The 21,537-nt window shown below is 47.8% G+C and overlaps 1 protein-coding gene across 1 annotated transcript in view; it reads right to left on the bottom strand.

The window, feature by feature from the left end:
* The window catches only part of GALNT10 (polypeptide N-acetylgalactosaminyltransferase 10), a 126,996-nt gene that overhangs the window by 15,641 nt on the left and 89,818 nt on the right, over window positions 1-21,537 (bottom strand). The window contains exons 7-9 of the mRNA XM_088475673.1: window positions 19,125-19,242; window positions 4,859-4,966; window positions 1,944-2,165 (exon numbers count right to left, since the gene is read on the bottom strand). Of these exons, the coding sequence (XP_088331799.1) occupies window positions 1,944-2,165; window positions 4,859-4,966; window positions 19,125-19,242 (448 nt within the window). The remainder of the gene's footprint in view (window positions 1-1,943; window positions 2,166-4,858; window positions 4,967-19,124; window positions 19,243-21,537) is intronic.

Raw genomic sequence — 21,537 nt, forward strand, 5'->3', positions numbered from 1 at the left:
AGGCGGTCTCCCATCCAAGTACTACCCAGGCCTGGCGCTGCTTAGCGTCCAAGATCAGACGAGATCGGGCGTGTGGCCATAGGCGCTGATAGATATGTGGTGGGCAAAGTGGCATGGACACAACCTCTATATTAGGCTGTGGCATGTTCCTCCCTGTGCTTCATTTTTTTTTTTTTTAAATATAATATTAAACCAGTACACTGCCCAGTTCCGTAGGGGAACTACCGACGTGCAATATAACAGAGATGAGGCAGAGCCAGATCTATATAAAGACTGCAGGTTAAATTACAAACTCCACAGTTGTGTCGTTAAACCTAATAAGACCAGTGCTGTAGGTTTAAGTAAAGAAAAAAACGGGAGAGGCATTATGCAAGCACAGGGAGAACATACAAACTCCCAACAGCTAGAGCCGTTCTGGGAATAAAACCCACAACCCTTTTAAGGGTTGCACCCCCCACAGAACTCCAGAGTGAGGATGCAGGAGATGCTGGCAATAAGCCCCAGCTCCTTTTAAGGCAGGTGCATATGCTGTTTTAAAATACTCGCTGGAGGTAATGGCGGCATCTGTGCACGCCAGCATGGACTAGACTCCGCCCCTTATCAATAAGCGGGCGGGGCGCAAACAATGGCTGGTATAGCAGCGCGAGTGGGGCAGCGGGAACGTAATAGCCAGCGCCGGTGCATCTTCATACAAGCACCGGCGCCGCAACCAGCAGCCGAGAGCGCTGAATAACAGCCTCGCTCTCCGGCGGCTGTGTGCAGAAGCCAGCGCTTCTACAAGCACCAGCGCGGCAGGGAACAGCCGCTCTGAGCAGCTTCCTAAGCCCCGCCATGCGCCAATTGTAGGCAGCGCCGGTGCAATCTTCATACAAGCACCGGCGCCGCAACCAGCAGCCGAGAGCGCTGTGAATAACAGTCGCTCTCCGGCGGCTGTGCTCCTCCCCCTGCAGAAGCCAGCGCCAGTGCTTCTTCAAGCACCAGCGCGGCAGGGAACAGCCGCGCTGCTGCGCAATGTAGACTCCCTTATGGGAGTAGCGGGACGCGCAGGCTCCCTCCCCGTGGGGATAGAGAAGAGGGAGGATTCGGCTCTCGTGAGAGCTGACAAACAGAGCGCTGTCAGCTCTATTAAGTCAGACAGCGCTCAGTAGCAGGATATCAGGGCTCGCTGCTAGGCAGCAACATTACAGACTGTCTGAACAGTCTCCCTGTACATGAATCCGCGCTCTATGCGCGGTAGCTCTGCCCCTTGTAATAACGCTAGCGGCGTTTTAACAGGATTCCAGGAGGGGTTATACTACAGTGTATACCACCTGAGCCTGGGAGGGGGCAGAGGGGCCGCAGATTAAACTCCGTTCCCCATACGGGGAACAGAGCTATACTTACCAGCTGCTGGCATCAGGGCTGCGGCTAGGCATTCGGAAGCACGGACACAGCCTCTATATTAAGCTGTGGCGTGTCCTCCCTGAGCTACTGCCAGGGTGCCTTGGACTCCGACACACACTCTTATTTAGTGGTGGCGGGTCTCCTGATGCCTCCATGTAGCAGGCTGACAGACGCAGCACTCTGTCAGCCTGTCCTCAATGCTTTGTGAAAGCTAGAAATTAAAATAAAGTTGAAATAAAAGAAAAAATACTAAGTGTGGGCTGGAGCTCAGCCCTATGTGACCGGTTCTCTCGGGCACATTCTAAAAACTGGGGCTGATGGGGCATAGAGGGGGAGGAGCCAGTCACACTTCAGAATTATTTAAAGTGCCAGGCTCTGCTCTACCACCGTCTATACCCCACTGTCTTGAACTCCAGTGTCCCCTAGTGGATGAAGGAGAAAAAAGGATTGATCCCCCCCCCCCCCACAAGTTCACTATAAAAGTATGGCACCTCGCTACCACTGAAAAAAACATTCCCATACGTCCCATATATTTGCCAATTTGCAATCCATGGTCTTACCTCTCCCCAAGCAGCTGCAGGAGGTTCCACCGGAGGATAGTGATTGGGCAAGTCCCAAGCTACGTTGGTCATGAACCACTTGAAGTTCTGACAGTTCAACTTAGCACGTAGCTCCTTCTGAGATGCCACATCACCAGGTGAGAGATGCCGGTAATCAGGCCGTCGCTGGTAGATGTACTCTGCGTATTCATCCATCCAAACTTCAGCAACACGTTTCAAGTTCTAAAAGAGGATCAATGCAAGGTATGTCAAAGCATGGTAACTTTATAGGTGATGTTCTATTCAATCCTGTCATTTCACCCTTGTTGCAGGTTTATTCTAAAACAGAATGAAACTTGTAGTAAAACTACTCGAGAGGTTTGTAGTTGTAAAAGTTCATTTGAGTTCACATTGTGTCCACTAGATGGGGCTACAGTACCAGCTAACACCAGCAGGCACATGAAGAGTTGGACGTATGTGCACTTATTTTTATTTATTTTTTGCATAAAATATGCATTTTCCAACTTCGCATATTCATAAAAAATAGACTTATGCGTTTGTTCTATATATAAGTGCTTTCAACTGTGCAATAACTTTTAGTGCTACACTTTAATTGCATTTAAGTGTAAAAATTGCATTTACCCACAGCAGCCAGTCAGCAAAAAAACTATCTGTCCAGCAAACTTGGCAATCTGGCATGCCTTGAGAGAAAATGTAACTGGTCTGACTGCTTTTATTGGTCTCATTGAGTAGACTCAGCTGTGTCATCTTAACCTGGCTTCTACCACTTTACTAGGTTAGTGGGGTCACCAGTAGAATAACACAACCAGGGGTGGAGTCCTCTGCAATAGAGTAGAGCTGTTTTTGCTCCCTGCAAGTACACATATATGGCAGTGATTGCAAATGTACGCGCTACAGGCACTAAGGGACCCAGTTTGTAAAAATGCCCAGGTCTTGCAGGATGCGCTGCAGGTGTCGGCACCAGTTACATCCCTCACCATCTCCCAACCAATGACTGCGGGCGTTAGAGTCTCCTCAACCAATCAGCATGACCACCGCCTCCTGGTCATGCGACGGTGCCAGGCTCTCTCCTCATGGATCTCTGAGGCGGAGCCATTTTCATTCAGCAGCTGCCGCACGGGTAGACAAAGTTCCCCTGACCTCCATGCACAGGTCTGCAGCTATGTGACGCCGGATCCCCCCTTCGCCCCCGAGGCCGCTGTGCTATTCCCCCCCCCCCCCTCCCTGCATCACTTCTCAGGGATCTGCCCATCTAGAAGATGCAGCCGCGGACACCCGATGCCCGCTCCCCCTCACTCTCCCTGCCCGCTCCATATCTGTCCAGTGCTCGCACTGCTGTCTCACCGGCTCTCCCCCTGCCCGCTTCTCACTCCATCAGCAGTACTCACCTGCTTAGTATACTGCATTCGCGCACCCACCCCCACGCTCCCCACTCCATCACATCTGCTGTACTTAAGCCAGCGCTTGCACTCCTGTTCCACCCGCTCCCCCCGCCTGCTTCCTGCTTTATCAGTACTGGCCACTGAGTACGAGGATCTGCCCGGCTGTGAACACCTAACACTCCTCACCTCTCGTTGCCGGCTCCATTACTTCTGTTCCATGCAGGTACTGTTCTCAAAGAGGCTACTTTATTTTTTCTTTTCTCAAGTCTTCTTTCATCTCTACCTATCTTCGAGGCTACCGAGAGAAAAGGTGCCCATCCAGGCTGCATGCATAGGCTAGTGGGTATGTCCGCACCCTGTGCACATCAATCTTCGGGACATCCCTTTCTGTTGGGTCGGATGCTCCCCGTTCCCCTCCCCCCACTCTGGTACACCGATACTCTTCACTCAGTGTCCGAGGAGATAAAGGGGAGAACTGTAACAACGGGAGGGAACCGGAAAGTACCCTCTCCTGCACAAGCTGCCATGTAATCGGCAGCTTGTGCATGGTATCGGAGGCTGCACGCCATCTCAGGGTGGCGTACAGCATCACTAACAAATTCAGAAAAAAATGCTTTTTCAGAAATGGATGAATTACACAATTTGAATGACAGGCTGCGGAGGAAGTGGAGTTTTAAAGCCAGGCTCCTTCTCCATAGCCTGGAAATCCTTTGTGAAGTTTTCTTTATCTGGGCTTAATTCAGCAGGAGTTAGTCCCGGAGCTATTCAATTCAGCACGCTGTTAGGTTGACTAAATGATTTCTTCTCTGGAGGGTGCGAGGACAAATCCGACTGTAGTGCCAGCCGCGAGGCCGTTTTCCAGCCTCGTGGCCGACACTTTAGTATGAGAAAGCCGGTTCCCGCAGCTAAACACCCAGGTTAAGTTGCGAGAACCGACATTCTCAGACTTAAAAACTTGTAATTGTCGGACTAAACAGCGCGCTGAATTGAATAGCTCCCTATGATTACTATTACAGGTCAGCAGTATACCACAGCTGTGTGATATTTTGGAGGGGGTGTGAGGAGGGGGCTGCAGTAGTGACACTGCAGCTTCTCATTCTTCTCATAGGTCCTACCACTCATTATGCAGCTATTTTAAGTGGTGAAAAGGGGGGAGGAGGAATGGAGAGGAGGGAATCTAAAACTCCATCTAAACCCTGTTCTTTTTGAAGTATTTGGCTGCTAGCTAAATGTCCTAGTGCTCTTGACACTCCCATGCACAATAATGCAAAGAGAAAATAAAAATGTACGCAATATACCAATAACGAACATCCATCTTTGTCTCCCAGTACATATCTCAGAATCTAAGGTACAGTCTTTCTTTCATGTATCTTTTCCACCCATTTTAATTCCCACTTATAATTAGGTTTTTGTGCGAGCTTCTTTGTTTCTGATGCAGACTACTGAAAAGAGTTCTACAACATAGAAAATCCCAGGACGAAGATCAAATTCTAAGCTGGGCAATATCAGTAAACAGGAGGAAGAGAGACTTACCCGTGCTAAGCTGACACCAGCGGGGACCTTGTATGGCACATATTTTCGGTATATATGTCCTACTCGTGAGCATGGAGTATCTTCCATTCGCCCTCCACACATCCATACCTGCCGTGAGAGACATTTGTAGTCATTACAAAGCAAGTTGTATATTTGATTACTTTGAGTACTTTGGATCTCTGCAGCAGCAGACAGTGGGGAAAACAGAACATATGTAGAATGGAGACAAAAAAAAAATGCCGAAATGGAAACAAAGAGTAGGGAGGGGCCGGGATCATGAGAGACTGGGTATTCTAATTGGAATAGGTCACAGCTGAAACAAGAGGGGTGGGAGTGGAACAGAGTGGAGATTGGGAGAGTTGTGAGGGAGCATTAGTGTGAGCAATACAAGTGGAAGTAGGGTTAGTTGTAATAAAGAGATGGGATTGCACAGACTGTTTAAGGATCTGAAGACTGGAGCAAAGCTAAAAAAGGTTTAATTTGCTCCTGGAACAAACTATGTTGCAATGCAAGGGGGGTAAACATTTTCTTTTTTTTTTGGAATGCAGGGAAAATACAGAATTATGCTATAACATACCTTTTGATAATTCTTTTTCTTAGAGGTCCATAGGGTCCACAGGACTTACCTTGGGATATATAGTTGGACAGCGTCCATTGCACCAAACAGTAAAGCTTTGGAGTTCCCAGCATGCACTGGTCCTCCTCTCCCTGTATACCCCGCCCCCAGCCACAGGCACTCAGTTCGTGACTAAGCCACGCGGCAAGAGATGTAGAATAGAGAAGAAAGAAACATTTCACAAGAAACACTAAACAAGCGAAGAGGGAATCTGTGATATAAAGCTTTAAGAACAGGCCCATCTGAGGCCAGGTGCATCAGGGTGGGTGTCCTGTGGACCCTATGGACCTCGAAGAAAAAGAATCAAAAAGGTATGTTATACCATAATTCTGTATTTCTTCTTCGGGTTCCATAGGGTCCACAGGAATTACCTTGGGATGTCCTAAAGCAGTTCCCTTAGGAATGGGGACGCTCCTGAGAAGATTCTACGCCATCTGTGTCGCCCCTGTCTGTCTGCCCTTCCCCTTTAGAATGTAAGCTCTCACAAGCAGGGCCCTCATCCCTCACGTGCTTCTCCTCCCCCCTACGTATAGTATAATTTACTCCTAACTCCCCACAATGACACCTAACACCTAGTTGCTCATGTCCTGCTGCTTGTGTTATGCAGCTATGTTTATAAACCATGTCCTTGTCCTACATTGTTTTGTATTACTATTAACTGTTTTTCTTGTGTGCTCATTTATGTACTGTGTAAGGCGCTGCGGAACCTTTGTGGCGCCATATAAATAAAGGATAATAATAATAATAGGAGAATCCACCGCCCAAAGGAAGCATCCTGGAAGGCATACGTATCAAAAGCATAAAACTTTATGAACGCACTCACGGAAGACCAGGTGGCTGCCTTGCAGAGCTGTTTATCAGAGGCGCCCTGTCTTACCGCCCATGATGGTCCAACAGGCCGAGTGAAATGGGCTGTCACCCTGTTAGGAACGGGGAGATTAGCCTGAGTATAGACCTGAGAGATGGTCATACAGAGCCAGCGTGACAAAGTTTGTTTGTTTGCTGGCCAACCTCTTTTGTGGAATCCAGACAACAAAAATAGAGAATCTGTTTTCCTGATCGTCTTGGGCCGATCCACATAGATCCTGTGGGCTCGAACCACATCAAGGGAAGCTTCACCTGTAGACAGGTCTGACGCCTCAAAGGCCAGGACTACAATTTCCTCATTAATATGGAAACGGGAAACCACCTTTGGAAGGTAGCCTGCCTTGGTACGGAGGACCGCTCTATTCTTATAAAATACCAGATATGGAGAACGACATGAGAAAGCTGCCATGTCAGACATCCTGCGAGCTGAAGACATAGCCAGGAGAAAAAGCATTTTCGCCGTCAGCCATGTCAAGTCCACCTTATCCAAGGGTTCAAAGGGATGCGTCTGCAGTGCCCTGAGAACCAAAGACAAATCCCAGTGTGCTACCGGTGGGAGGAATGGAGGTTGCAGTCACAGTACCCACTGCATGAATGTTGTAACATCTGGCAGAGGAGCAATCCTGCGCTGAAACCAAACCGTCAAAGCCGAAACTTGGACTGTCAAGGTAGCCAGGCGAAGAACTAAGTCTAATCCAGCCTGGAGAAAAGAAAGTACTCTGGCCACCTTAAATATTTTAGGGTCATATTTCCTGTTGTGACACCACAGAAAAAATAACCGCCAAATCCTGTGATAGATGCGAGCAGAAGCAGGCTTCTTTGCTTTAAGCTTTGTCTGTATCACTGACGTAGAAAACCCCACGGCCTTTAACAAGGAAGACTCAAGAGCCAAGCCGTCAAAGCCAGCCGAGGTAAATTCTGGTAAAGACACGGACCCTACATTAACAGGTCCTGCCACAGAAACGGACTGTCTATTGATAGAAGTGTCAGATCCGAAAACCAATGCCTCCTGGGCCAGACAGGAGCTATTAGAATTATCCTGCCGCCTTCCTGTTTGAATTTCCTGATGACCCATGCACGGAAGGAGATTGGAGGAAACAGGTACCCTAACCTGAAGTTCCATTTCACTGCCAGGGCGTCCACGAAGACTGCTGAGGGGTCCCTTGTTCTAGACCCGTACCTGGGAACCTTGTGGTTGTGACGTGATGCCATTAGGTCTACGTCTGGTAACCCCCACCTTTCCACCAGGGTATGAAACACCTCCGGATGAAGAGCCCATTCTCCGGCGTGTACATCCTGACGACTTAGGAAGTCCACTCCCCAGTTGAGAACACCTGGGATGAAAATTGCGGATATCGCTGGAAGATGACCTTCTGCCCACAACTGAATCTTTGCCACCTCCCTCATAGCTGCTGGACTTCGTGTGCCTCCCTGATGATTTATATAGGCCACTGCCATCGCGTTGTCGGACGGAACTTGCACAGGCCTGTCCTGAAGAAGGTCCTGCATCAGAAGAAGTGCCTTGTGCACTGCCCGAAGTTCCAATACATTTATTAGCATATGGCCTTCTAGGTCTGTTCACCTTCTCTGGAAGGTGTGCTGACCCATCACCGCTCCCCATCCACGCAGACTCGCGTCTGTGGTGAGGAGTACCAATTCCGGGACTCATTATGGATGGCTCCTGTCTAAGCAAGTCGTCTACAGCCACCAGGCTAGGCAGAGACGAACCTCTGGGGAGACCGAATCATCTGACGTTTTATCTGATGATGCTGACCATCCCATTGAGCCAGGATCCACAGCTGTAGGGCTCTGGAGTGGAACTGAGCATAAGCCACCATGCTGAACATGGCTACCATGGAGCCCAGTATCTGCATAGCAAAGTGGACTGACACTACTTGCTTGCACAATAGACTATGCACTCGAGACTAATGCCATAATCTTGTCCTCCGGCAGAAAGATCCTCTGTTACAAAGAGTCCAGCAGTGCCCCCAGGTGCACCATTCGCTGGGTCGGTGACAGGGAAGACTTCTTCCAGTTGATCACCCATCCGTGCTCCTGTAAGCAAACAATAGTCATTCGGAGATGACATTGCAATATCTCTTGAGACTGGGCCAATAGCAGGAGGTCATCTAGATATGGCAGTATCCTGACCCCTGTCACCTGAGACAGGCCGTCATGACTGCGATTATCTATGTAAATACCCAAGGGGCTGTGGCCAGACCGAAGAGTAGAACCTGGAACTGAAAATGTTGCTGATCTATTGCAAACCCTCTGGTGGGATTCTGCAATCGGAACATGCAGATACGCATCCTGAATGTCTAGTGACACCATGAAGTCTCCCGGTTCCATTGCCAGCACGATTGACCGTAGAGTCTCCATCCAAAACTTCGGTACTTTGACAAATCTGTTGAAAGATTTTAGATTTAAGATAGGTCGGTGCGACCCATTGGGTTTTTGGATCAAAAACAAATTTGAGTAGTAACCCCTTCCCTGTTGCGTCACAGGGACTGGGACTATAACTCCTGAGTTGAGGAGGGTCCCCACAGATTCCTGGTAGCCCGACACTCTGACCGGGTCCCCAGGAAGTTTTGTTACCACAAACCTTTGAGGGGGATACTTTCAAAAAGTTATGACCTAGCCATGAGCAACCAGTTCCCGTACCCAGGAATCCGTAGTTGTCTGCCGCCAGGCCTGGGAGAACTGTAACAGTCGTTCTCCAACCCTGACCTCCTTCAGGGGGAGGCCCGCCCCATCAGACCGTAGGCTTACCGTCTGGCTTGGAAGCTGGGCGCTTGCCTGACCAAGCCCTTCTGGGTGGCCCTCTATGGGACTGACACTGTCTGGACGAGGGCTGTTTCTTAGTCTTATTTTGCAGCCGAAAGGACGGGATGATGACTGTCTTCTAGAAGTAAATGTGGATGGTAATTCTGCCGACCTGGTGGGGCCAGTGTAGTCATAATATCATCCAATCCTGGTCCAAACAACACCTTGCTTGCGAAAGGTAAGGACTCTAGAGCCTTCTTAGACTCTGGGTCTGCCTTCCAGGACCTTAACCATAGGATTTTCCGGGCTGCCACAGTGTTAAGCCAAGACCCTAGAGGCCATTATGCCTGCATCAATACCTGCTTTCCTCAAGTATACAGTCGCCTCCTGTATCTGATCCAGAAGGAACTTCTGTTCTCTTGTCGGGTCGACTATAGTCTCTGCCAGAGATCTAGTCCAATCTTCCATCGCCTTTGTCACCCAGGCTACAGCCGTAGCTGGACTGGTAATGGTTCCAGACTTTGAAAACATTGTTTTAAGATAACCATCTAGTTTCTTATCCGTACTTTCCTACAAGGCAGATGCTGCTGGAATAGGCAATGTAGCAATCGTACTCAACCTAGTGATATGAGCGTCTACTGTGGGGGAAACCTCCCATTTACAGCAGGCTCCTGGCGCATATGGATACCTAGCGGTTTACCTTTCTCGTGGGCGAAAAATGCTTGCTAGAGGTTTCCCATGCCTCTGACATGAAATTAGTCAACTGTCCAGAGTGGGGGAAATTAAGAGTTATGGTATAACATACCTTTGTTAACTCTTTTTCTTCGAGGTCCATAGGGTCCACAGAAATTACCTTGGGTATGTAGCTGGAGTGATCCAGGCACCAAACAGTTAACAAGCTTCAGATCCCAGGATGCCCTGGATCCCCCTCCATACATACCCCGCCCCTGGCTACAGGCAGTTAGTTTGTTATCAAGCCCAAGCAGGAAAGGAAAATTGAGAAGGAAGGAAGGACCCTTGTACTCTAGACACACTCTCTCTAAGAAGAGGGAATCATAGAAAATACAACAGAAAAGAATTTCCCAACAACAGGTGCATTAGGGTGTGTGTCCTGTTGACCCCTATGGACCTCGAAGAAAAAGAATTAAAGGTATGTTATACCATAACTCTTATTTTATTCTTCAAAGTCCATAGGGTCCACATAAATGACCTTGGGACGTCCCAAATATGTTCCCTTTAGCGGTGGGGACACCCCTGTGTATCAGCCGCAAGGAGAATTCTACGCCCATAAGGAAGCATCATGAGAGGCAAATGTGTCAAATGCATAAAATTTGACAAAGGTCTGGACGGAAGACCACGTGGTCGCCTTGCATATTTGTTCAGAAGAGGCACCACGACGAACCGCCCACGATGGTCCCACAGATTGAGTAGAATGCACTGTGACCGTGTTTGGAACAACAAGGTCAGCTTGTGTGTATGCTTGAGAAATTGTCATATGCAACCACCTGGCCAAAGTCTGTTTGTAAGCTGGCCAGGATCACTTATGACAGCCATACAACACAAATAAAGAATCTGACTTTCTAATGGAGTTGGTACAATCTACATAGATACGTAGTGCACGGACAACATCCAGTGATGCTTCAACAGCCGAAAGGCCTGAAGCTTGCAAAGCTGGAACCACAATTTCTTCATTCACATGAAACCGGGATACCACCTTAGGAACGTACCCGACCCTAGTACGAAGAACAGCTCTATCCTGATGGAATATCAAAAAAGGAGATCGAAAAGACAGGGCTGCCAAATCAGAGACCCTATGGGCAGAAGCTATAGCCAGAAGAAAAACAGTCTTGGCTGTCAACCACTTCAGGTCTACTGATTTCAGGGGTTGAAATGGAGGAGCCTGCAAAGTCTTGAGAACCAAAGTCAAAACCCACGGGGCTACAAAGGAAGGCTGAAACCTCAGAACACTGTGAAAAAATATTCTAACATCAGGCAATGGGGCGATCCTTCGCTGAAACCAAACTGAAGCCTGAAGCCAGAAGCCTGAACCCTGAGTGGCCAGACGGAGACCCCGGTCTAACCCAGCCTGAAGAAACGAAAGCACTCGAGAGACCTTAAAACACCTTAGGGTCACATTTCCTCAGTTCACAGCACTGAAAATATGAGTGCCAAATTCTGTATTAAATGAGAGTAGAGGAAGGTTTCCGTGCCCTCAACATTATCTGAATTACAGAATTGGAAAAACCTTTTGCCTTTAAGACGGAGGTCTCCAAAGCCATGCTGGCAAAGACAGACGAAGATTTGTGTATAGGCAGGGACCCTGTATTAACATGTCCGGCCTTAGAGGAAGAGGCCATGGAGTGTCTATGGAGAGACTCTGTAGAACAGTGAACCAATGGCGTTTGGCCCAGGCAGGAGCTATCAGTATTACTGTCCTGCTTTCCTGCTTGAATTTCCTGATGACCCTTGGAAGGAGGGAAAACGGAGGAAATGCATACGCCAGTCTGAAGTTCCACTTTACTGCCAGAGCATCCACAAACTCTGCTGCAGGATCCCTGGTTCTGGACCCGTACCTGGGGACGTTGTGATTGTGACTTGAGGCCATGAGGTCTACTTCAGGAAGACCCCATCTGTCCACAAGGCTCTGAAATACCTGTGGATGAAGAGCCCACTCTCCGGCATGAATATCCTGCTAGCTTAGGAAGTCCGCTTCCCAATTGAGGACTCCTGGAATGAACACCGCCGATATCACTGGGAGATGACGACATTCTGCCCAGACCAGAATGTTTGAAACTTCCGCCATGGTAGCCTGGCTCCGCGTGCCTCCCTGATGTTTGAGGTAGGCTACGGCGGTGGTGTTGTCGGATTGTACCTGGACAGGCCTGCCCGTCAGTAGTTCCTGACCCTGAACCAACGCCCTGAATACTGCCCTTAGCTCTAGGACATTTATGGACAGAAGACTTTCTCTTGTCATCCAATGTGTGTCGACCTGTCACTGCACCCCAACCGCAGAGGCTAGCATCGGTCATGAGGAGTACCCAATCTGGAAACCAAAATGAGCGACCCTTGTTGAGACGGTACGTCTGCAAACACAATGACAGGGACAGTTGCACTTCTGGTGAGAGACGAATCATCTGTGCCCTTATTGCGTGGTACTCCCCCCATTCCAGTGCGAGAGGATCAACCGCTGCAATGGTCTGGAGTGGAACTGGGCATATTCCACCATGTCGAAGGTTGACACCCTGGATCCCAGAATATGCATTGCCACATGAACAGATACTAACCGGCTGTGCAGAAGCCTGCGTATCCGTAGCTGAAGGGCCGCAATATTGTCCTCTGGCAGGTGTATTCTCTGTGTCAGGGAATCCAAGCGAGCCCCTAAATGCACCATCTGCTGCACTGGTAGAAGCGACGACTTCTTCCAATTTATAATCCAACCATGTCTGTGTAGACAGGCAATTGTCAGTCTGAGATGATGCTGCAATTCTTGAGGCGACTGAGCCAATATCAGGAGATCGTCCAAGTATGGCAGGATCCTGACCCCCTGGCACCTGAGGCAGGCCATCTTTATTGCCATGATTTTGGTTAACACCAGAGGGGCCGTTGATAAACCAAAAGGCAGTGCCTGAAATTGGAAATGTTCCTGCAGCACTGCGAACCTCAGGAAACGTTGGTGGGATGGTGTAATTGCTACATGAAGATATGCATCCTGAATATAAAAGGACACCATGAAATCCCCTGGTTCCATTGCCAAGACAATCGACCACAGAGTTTCCATACAAAACCTGGGCAAGTGGATAAATGTGTTGAGTCCTTTTAGGTTTAGAATAGGTCGGCAAGGTTTTTGAGTCAAGAAGAGGTTGGAATAATATCCCTTTCCTAGTTGATTCACTGGAAACGGGATTATTACCCCTGACATCAGCAGGGAGTGTATAGTCTGTTGGATTGCCAAGGCTTTTACCGAATCCGCTGCCAGAATCGTGCCAAAAAACATTTGCAGGGGACTTCTCCAGAAAGTAAGGGCGTACCCCTGGGAGATCACCTCCCGAACCTAAGCATCTGTTGTTGTAAGATGCCAGGCTTCGGAATACTTTAGAAGTTGGCCTCCTACCATGGGATCCCCCAGGGGGAGGCCCGTCCCATCAGGCTGCAGGTTTAACCTCAGACCTGACAGCCGGACGTCTGTTTAGCCAGGATTTCTTAGACTGTGGTTTCCTGTGAGAACTGTCTCTAGAGGAAGACTGACCTCTTGCTTTTCCTTGCAGCCGAAAGGCTGACTGCTTAGGTCTAGCAGTGGATGCCGAAGGTAGACCAGCTCTTTTAGAGGCTGCCACCGTAGCAACAATCTTGTCTAACTCTGTGCCAACAAAATGCCCCCCGTGAACGGAAGGGATTCCAGGGCTCTCTTAGACCCTGCATCTGCTTTCCAGTCTCTCAGCCAAAGGGCTCTCTGAGCCACAACCGAGACCACTGATGCTTTAGAGCAGGGGTCTTCAAACTTGGCCCTCCAGCTGCTGTGGAACTACACATCCCAGCATGCACTGCCATAGTTTTAGCATGCTGTTATATCAAGAAGGTGGTAGTGCATGCTGGGATGTGTAGTTCCACAGCAGCTGGAGGGCCAAGTTTGAAGACCTATGCTTTAGAGGATAATATACCAGCATCCAAAGCTGCCTCTCCCAAGTAGGATGCCGCCTCCTTAACACAGGAGATAATAGTCAGCTGTTCCTTGGAAGCTTCTGGAAGAGCACTTTCCAGTGTCTTCATCCATTCCTCAATGGCTTTGGAAACCCAAGCTGTAGCCATGGCTGGGCGAGTAACAGCACCTGATAGAGAAAAGACTGCCTTAAGACAGGCTTCAAGTTTCCTATCTGTGGGACAATTAAGAGAGGATGCAGATGGTATAAGCAATGTGGCGCGCCTAACCAGATGTGCCACATGTGCATCCACTAATGGAGGAACTTCCCATTTAGTGCACTGATCCAATGGAAAGGGGTATATAAGGCTTCCACCTTTTTTGTAATATGGAATTTCTTATCTGCCGAATTCCATGCTTCCCGCATAAGATATGAAAGGTGCTCAGATTTGGGAAACTCAGGTATTATAACCCTCCGACGTTAAAATCTTGTAGTCTTTCTTTGTACTGGCTCTTCCTCGTTAATGTTTAGCACAGCCTTGACCACCCTAATCAGATAAGGGACATCTGCTGCTGGAAAATGGTCTTCCTCCTCTGAGGGGATTCGTGAGAGAAACCCTGTGTACCCCCCTCATCAGAAGCTGTACCAGAATCTGAAAGCTGGATGGTGTGCGAGACCGACCGCCTTCTGGTGTTTGGCTGTACTGGCCTAGTCGCCTGCTGTGGCTGCTGAAAAGCTGCTAAGGACGAAGCCACATTCTGACCTGAGTGAGCATACATGTCCATCCAGGACGGCCGCATCGGGGGCAAAACCATAGTAGCTGCCGAGGGAACCCCCACATTGTGGCCGGCCCAGGGGCCGCCAATCTGTCTGCAACCTGGGCCATAATCTGGGAAAAGGAAGCCCAAGGGGGCTCCTGCCCAGAAGCTGGTAGATTTGACTGATGTGGCAACTCCTTAAAACAGTGGCCACATAATCCATCCTTTATGAAATCCTGTAGGGATAACACCGCTTTGTAGGCAACACATGACACCAGCACAAGAGCATCAGCCACCTGTCTTTCAGCTTCTTTGGACATAATATCTCTAGTGATATGCAAAGTCTGAGTACAAATGTGACAATGTTTCACACCCAATATATACCACAGGTGTAGCAGAGGGTCAATGAGGAGAAAGAGCAGTGATAGATTATGACAGAGTTATTTAGAAAAGGCAGCATAACACAGCAGATTTCAAAAGTCACATACAATACACATAGATATAGTTAATATATATTATAAATATATGCACTAAGCTCTTTAGCAACTACTGATAGCCCATGTAATATAAGGAGCTCTGTATGACCTGATCACCGCAGGAGAGATATAGAAGGAGACTGACCCAACCTCCTGAGAACCCAGCCTCCGAGAGCACATGAGTGGTCTCTGGCCGACTCAGAGGGAAGGAGGAGCAACCAGGACGTAGGAAGATTGTAACTGAACCAGCATCTGGGGGGGGGGCCTGACAGGGGATAGCGTACCTCCCCTTATGCTGTATGGATCCGCCTGGCACACTGGCCGACACCATCAAGCCCCTGACTGTCAGGATCCCTCATGTCCCGGTGGTCTGGCGCCGGTGACCGTTTTCACATGGCTCTGCACTACAGCGTCCTCCAGCGAGTCTCCACCGCCATAGGCACGAACTGCCACACGGTTCCAATGCCGCGGGGAACACTTTACCTGCATCCCAAATGTTCCCGGTTGCAGTCCTGGGCTGGTTAAGTCCTGCCAAAATCACCAGTACCCTCAATGGTGTTGTGGCCTGGCGGGGGAAGACAGATCGGCGACACGGATGTCTATCCAAACGCTTAGCTGCTTCAGGTTCTCCCCTCCATCAGCACTCGCCGCTACTACTCGCTGTCGCAGTCCCACTGTCCGCATGGTGCTCCTGCACCAAACAGCAAAAAACTAACTACCTGTAGCCAGGGTCGGGGTATGTAGGGAGGGGGACCCAGGGCATCCTGGGAGATGAAGCTTGTTAACTGTTTGGTGCCTGGATCACTCCTGCTACATACCCAAGGTAATTTCTGTGGACCCTGAAAAAGAAATAGCCTTTAGTCATGGCCTGACGTCTTAAGACCACCTCTTTAGATGCTGGTGTGACCTCCTCCTCCTGAATATTAAGGACAGACCTCACACCCCTTACCAAAGAGGGAACATTCACCAAAGATTGGTGGTTCTCCTTTACCTAGACTGACTCCGAAGTCTGAGAATCCTCATGCGATGAGAAGGTTGATTCCGACTCCTGAGGCAACACATGGTGACTCTTATGCCCCCTCTTCCTTACCCCACCGGTCTTTCCACCTGCGGAGAGGCTGAAGAGGGTAGTATCGCCTGGCTGGAGTGAGCAGTCATATCCCAACAGGGATTCATGGGGGGTAAACACTTAGGAATGCTGTGGGATCCCCATAGCCTGAGGTACCCCCTCAGCTGGAGCCCGTATCTCCATTGCCCTGCCTATCAAATAGGACAGGACTTCCGGTGTGATGGCCATCCATGAAGGCCCTGGTGCTGATGCAGGTGTACCAGTACCATACGTACTAAGTTCCAGTTTGCTACAGGTCTTTCAAAACCCATTCAGATTCATGTCTTGCTCAGACAAGCCTGCGGCACAGAACTTACAGAATATCAGCACCGGAGGACTCACATCCTTATCTTCTGACATAATAAAATGTACATACAAGATATACTATCAGTGACACACACCCTGCCTCAGAGGGACAAGGAGAAACACAGTGATAGCAGTAACTGACAGTCTCAGAAACCATAGACAGTGTACACACAGCAGCTGGCACACAGTCGCATTCCATGCAAAAAGACGCGCAATTGCTACTGCAATGTGGACTCAATCAACTAAACCGGCCCCTGGAGGGGGATGGAAGGATATAGAGTGCACTATATGCCAAACCCAATGGAGAGGTATATAGAGAGACCAACCAAAACCTCTGAGACCAACTGCTACAGCCGTGAACAGACACTAAACTGCGTGCGTCTCACACACGAGGTGGTCATTTATACCAGACGAGGGAATCCTGCCCGGAAGTTGGCGTCTGGGGGGAGGAGCGGCCGGGGTAGCGCCTTATCTATCCTAAGCTGCAATTCTGACGGCTGGGATACGCTGCACTACAAGGTAATAAGACGTTGACTAGTGCACTCCAGTGCCTCTTACCACCCGTCGCCGGCAATAGACGATATGACCCCGGCCGCCTTAGTGAGGAATAGTTTTTTCAGAAAGTCTTTCACCAGCAGCGGCCTATGGCGCGTCTCAACACCAGAGGCTAGGGACTGCTTGCGCATGATTCCCAGAGAGGAATCCTTACCTAACATCTCCGTTGACCCGACCACGGTCCCAGACCTCAGCGTCTTCTGGCCGAAAGCTAAGCCGTGCTGAGGCCTGCTGAGAACCTCAGGTCACGAAGCGGTCTGGTGTTTCGGTGGAGGTAGGTGGAGGCACAGTAGAGCGTCATTACTGGCGCTAGTACCGCCAAACTCTTGAAGTTTCACAACTTAAGGTAAAACATAAAATAAAAAAAGCTTAGCACTGCCTAGCAGTCCCACTGTTATAGCAGGTTTGTCTTGCCGCACAACAAACAAAACAACTGAGTGCCTGTGGATGGGGGCGGGGGATATAGGGAGAAGGACCAGTGCATGCTGGGAGCTCCAGAGCTTTGCTGTTTGGTGCAATGGACGCTGTCCAACTATATATCCCAAGGTAATTCCTGTGGACCCTATGGAACCCGAAGAAGAAATACTGGCTGCTTCTGCATGCAGTGCCCAAATACTGGGCAACTTTGTTTTTAGAAAGAAATCTCTGTACATTTTAAATCCGCCCCAACTGCAGTGCAACATGGTTTTGCCAAAGGTGCAAAATTGCCCTTTATTTGCTCCTTACTCTGCATAAACCCCTTTGTGTGTAACTTGATAGGCTGAATATGGGGTCAGCTCACAGCACGAATGCTGCCACTGCGTGTTGGTGCCAGGTCTATTTTAAGATTAATTATGTTTGAGAGAGAAGGCACTACAAAAAATAAAACCAAGCTTCAACAAAAGATTAGATAGAATACGAGTTATAGATTCTTTGAGAAACTTTTGTAAAATTAACAATATATCCATAACATTTTAATACCTTTATAGCAGAAAAATATACCCTTCTACTAAACTGTACATTGCTACAGCTAACTACATTGGAGTTATTTTTTCTGTACCCAGGAACAGCACATTTACATGTCAGACTGCCTCACTGGGTGGCTAAATTATATCGGTCAGTGGTTTCATTAATTGCAAGTCTTTAACTGTAATCTCCTTCCAGTGAGAAGACAGCATCTTAGTAAGTAATGGGGCTGAGGTCTTTGCTAAGCTCTTCCTATTGTTGTTTTCACAGAGAATGGGCTTATAAATGAGCTTGTAGGTATGTGAGGCTCTGTGGTCCTTCACTGTCGTCTCTATGGTCCTTCTCTGAAGTATGCAGGTCATAAATCAACCATTAATTAACCATGTGTCACATGATGCTCGCTGGCTAAGCATCATGGGAGAATATAGATTAGCAATGACTGTTATAGACCCAATGGCTGTCAATTCTTTACATTACACTAAACTAGTGCTTCCCAAACTTAGACCTCAGGGCACCCTATAACAGTCCATATTTTAACTATCTACATGTTTTTACGCAGAGCTGGTTGAATCAAAGTATTGATTAAGTAATCCGTGCTCAAGCATGGCTTTCCTTAAAACCTGGATTGTTAGGACAGAGTTGCTAAACAATACCCTATATAGTCCTACTTGCTCAAAACACAACAATGCAGTGCTAGTTGCAGTCTGTTTCATAGCACTTGGTTTCCCTCATATTTATCATAGACATCTAGATATTCAGCTGTGTACAGTGCTGCCAGTGCAGCATAAGAATAAATAAGTCTAGCAAGCCCCCACAGACTAGCTATCCTTCATTTCCCTGTTTCAATCCGCCCCCTCCCAGCAGCCAGTCTTTTGTGCTTGCGATTTCAGCACAGTTATTAATCTATCAGCCACAGATGACTGCTCCACTTTATCTTAATTTCAGGACAATAAACGGAGCTGTTTCTGTGTGACTTGTCCCTACCCCGTCAAAGGGGCTCTCGGCGGGTGACTAATTACAAGGGGTGCGGCGAGTAACTCTCTCTGGTAAATGGGAATTCGGTGTGCGGAGGGTTTGTTGCTTTTGCAGGTGTCAAAAGCATTTTAGTAGTGTGCCTGTGAGGGGAACTTGTAACGCTGTAGCATTCTCCTAAGAACAATCTCTGCATGCCTGGCATTTCACAGGAAGCCGTTAGAGGTTGCGTTATTGCAAAAGTTCACAAGGCCCAGTCTGACCTTGAAAGATATTTCGTACTGCTCTCCTCCCCAAATCTCCAGCCCCGGATCATATCCTCCGAGCTCCCAGAACCATTTTCTGTCTACAGCAAATAATCCGCCAGCCATAACCGGAGACCTACAATGAAAGCAAATGTAATAGAGATTCAGCACACAGACAATAAATTTTCTGGGTCAGGTACCTTGCCTGCCCTGCTGGCAAACACAGCAGGTTCATTTGTATTATATGGCTGCTATCTGGGGGAGATTCTTTCACTCTGCAGAGTATTTCTGTCAGTTAATCCCGCTGCTGCTGGAAACGCTTACGACAGATTGTAACGCTATGCATTGCTGAGCCTAAAGGCCACAAAAGGGACACATTTTAATTACTTAGATTTCTGTGTTAGAACTGATAAAGCAACAGCTGTCTTGGACTGTAACAGAACATTCTTTGGCAGACATCAAGAGCGCAAGTGTGTTGGCCCTTAGTAAATACTTTTACGGCCATTAGGCAACGTTTATTGGTGCTAGTCATCCTGACTTCTGGTAACACCAGAGTTACTTGTGATTCTTTCAAAACTAAAGCTGGGTACACACTGACAGATATATCGCCTGCACCATTGAACGGGCGATATATATCTTTACTTCATCACCGGGTGTGTACAGCGGATATGTCTGTTAACAATGTAATTCACAGACATATCTGATCTGCTGTGCAGCACAGCAGATGGCCGTGCTGGTGTATATGGGCGACCTGCCGATCGCCCATAAACATTCTGCAGGGATCCGACGGTGACTAACAGCTCAACTGGGCGGGCAATATAAATACCCAACCAGTTGAGCTATCCGGCACATAAGGAAGACAATTGGTAAGTGTGTATACTCTTACCAATCGTCGGATAGGTCAACTTAGTGTGTACCCAGCCTAAGAGACATATTTTCAAAAGTAGCACAAGAAGAAATTTATCAGTGCCAAAGCATTTTTATTTTGGCATAATCTTCAGTCACTCTTAACCCCCATATACTTAATAATATGATGCCAGATTGTTTCGCTGCAAACCCTGACTTATTTTTGAGGGTTCATTATTCCTGACTAAAATAGTTGGTGAATATACATTTAAAAGGTTACCACTACAAAACCAAAGGGTTTTGTCGTGCCCAGCATCCACGGCCTCCACTGTATGTGCAAACACAAGAGGCCTAGTTGACCATATATTCTTTGCCATTCACTTATTCAAACAGTGTCAGGTAACCAAGGCTACACTAATTAGGTAATTAGGGATATTATAACTACCGTTCTGCAGCACAGTGAAAAGTGACAAGCCATTTAGGCTAAACATCAACTTTGGCTTTGCAATGCAAGGACATTTAAAGATATGCAGGTTCAAAGACATATTAATCATCTACAAGTATGCCACCAGCATTCCTGTAAAGAGGGAATTTTCCCCAATATATTTCTTTAGTTCAGAGGTTCCCAAACTTTTCTGAATCACGGCGCCCTAGAGTATGTAGTGAAGTAGTACAGAGACGTAAATTGTGCTTACCGGTCATCCTTAGGTTCAGTTATGTGTTGGTGGACAGTTTTGCGCTTCTATTTGTCCACATATTTACATTAATCTTTGACCATAAAGAATTTGATTTGGTGCTGGACCACCAACCTGAGGCACCCCTGCAAGTGTCCCGAGGCACCCCAGGGTGCCGCGGCGCACAGTTTGGGAACCACTACTTTAGTTGATAGCACATTACCTGCTACAAATCTGTTGTACTTCTGACATTAGATAACATTTATAATTCTGTACAGCGACCCACTGAAGCGTGAAGATGTAATCAGGTCAATGTCTTAGGAGCACTATAGAGACAATAGAGTAACACTGCTTTGCCACTGAATACAGTATGAAAGGCAGCTTGTGTAAGTAATGTGTAATGGGTCCCTTTATAAAGATTTGCCTGAAGAGATTTGAGACGGTTCAAAGATGTGTTTTTTTAAAACACCTTTAACCGATTTCTATTGCAACAGGCTCCCCCAGCTGTTTAATATTTCAAATCTACTGCTGTATCTGAGAAATACAACAACCAATTCTATGACTGTGTCTGATGAAAACGCAAAGTTCTGAAACCATTATTACAACAACCTTGGAAAAAAACATTATTCCAGACAAGCAAAATTAAACATGAAAAAAAAAAGAAAAAAAGAATATTTTATTCATAACGAACGAGTCAATCAAACCTTTTCAGGACTGTAGTTGGAGAATAGAGTGTTATACATTGTGCTCGATCTAAATAACCTGTAGAGAATGCACTTAGAATCCCATTATGCAGATAATGATTCAATTAAGTGATCACAGGGTCTAAACTTTGCATCTTTTAAACAAAGGGATGGACAAAAGCCGGTTGTCATAGAGACTGAAAAAAACATTCTAAGGAGTGGAACTGG

This window comes from Taudactylus pleione, unplaced genomic scaffold (assembly GCF_031769625.1).
Source record: "Taudactylus pleione unplaced genomic scaffold, aTauple2 ptg000176l, whole genome shotgun sequence".
NCBI lineage: Eukaryota > Metazoa > Chordata > Amphibia > Anura > Myobatrachidae > Taudactylus > Taudactylus pleione.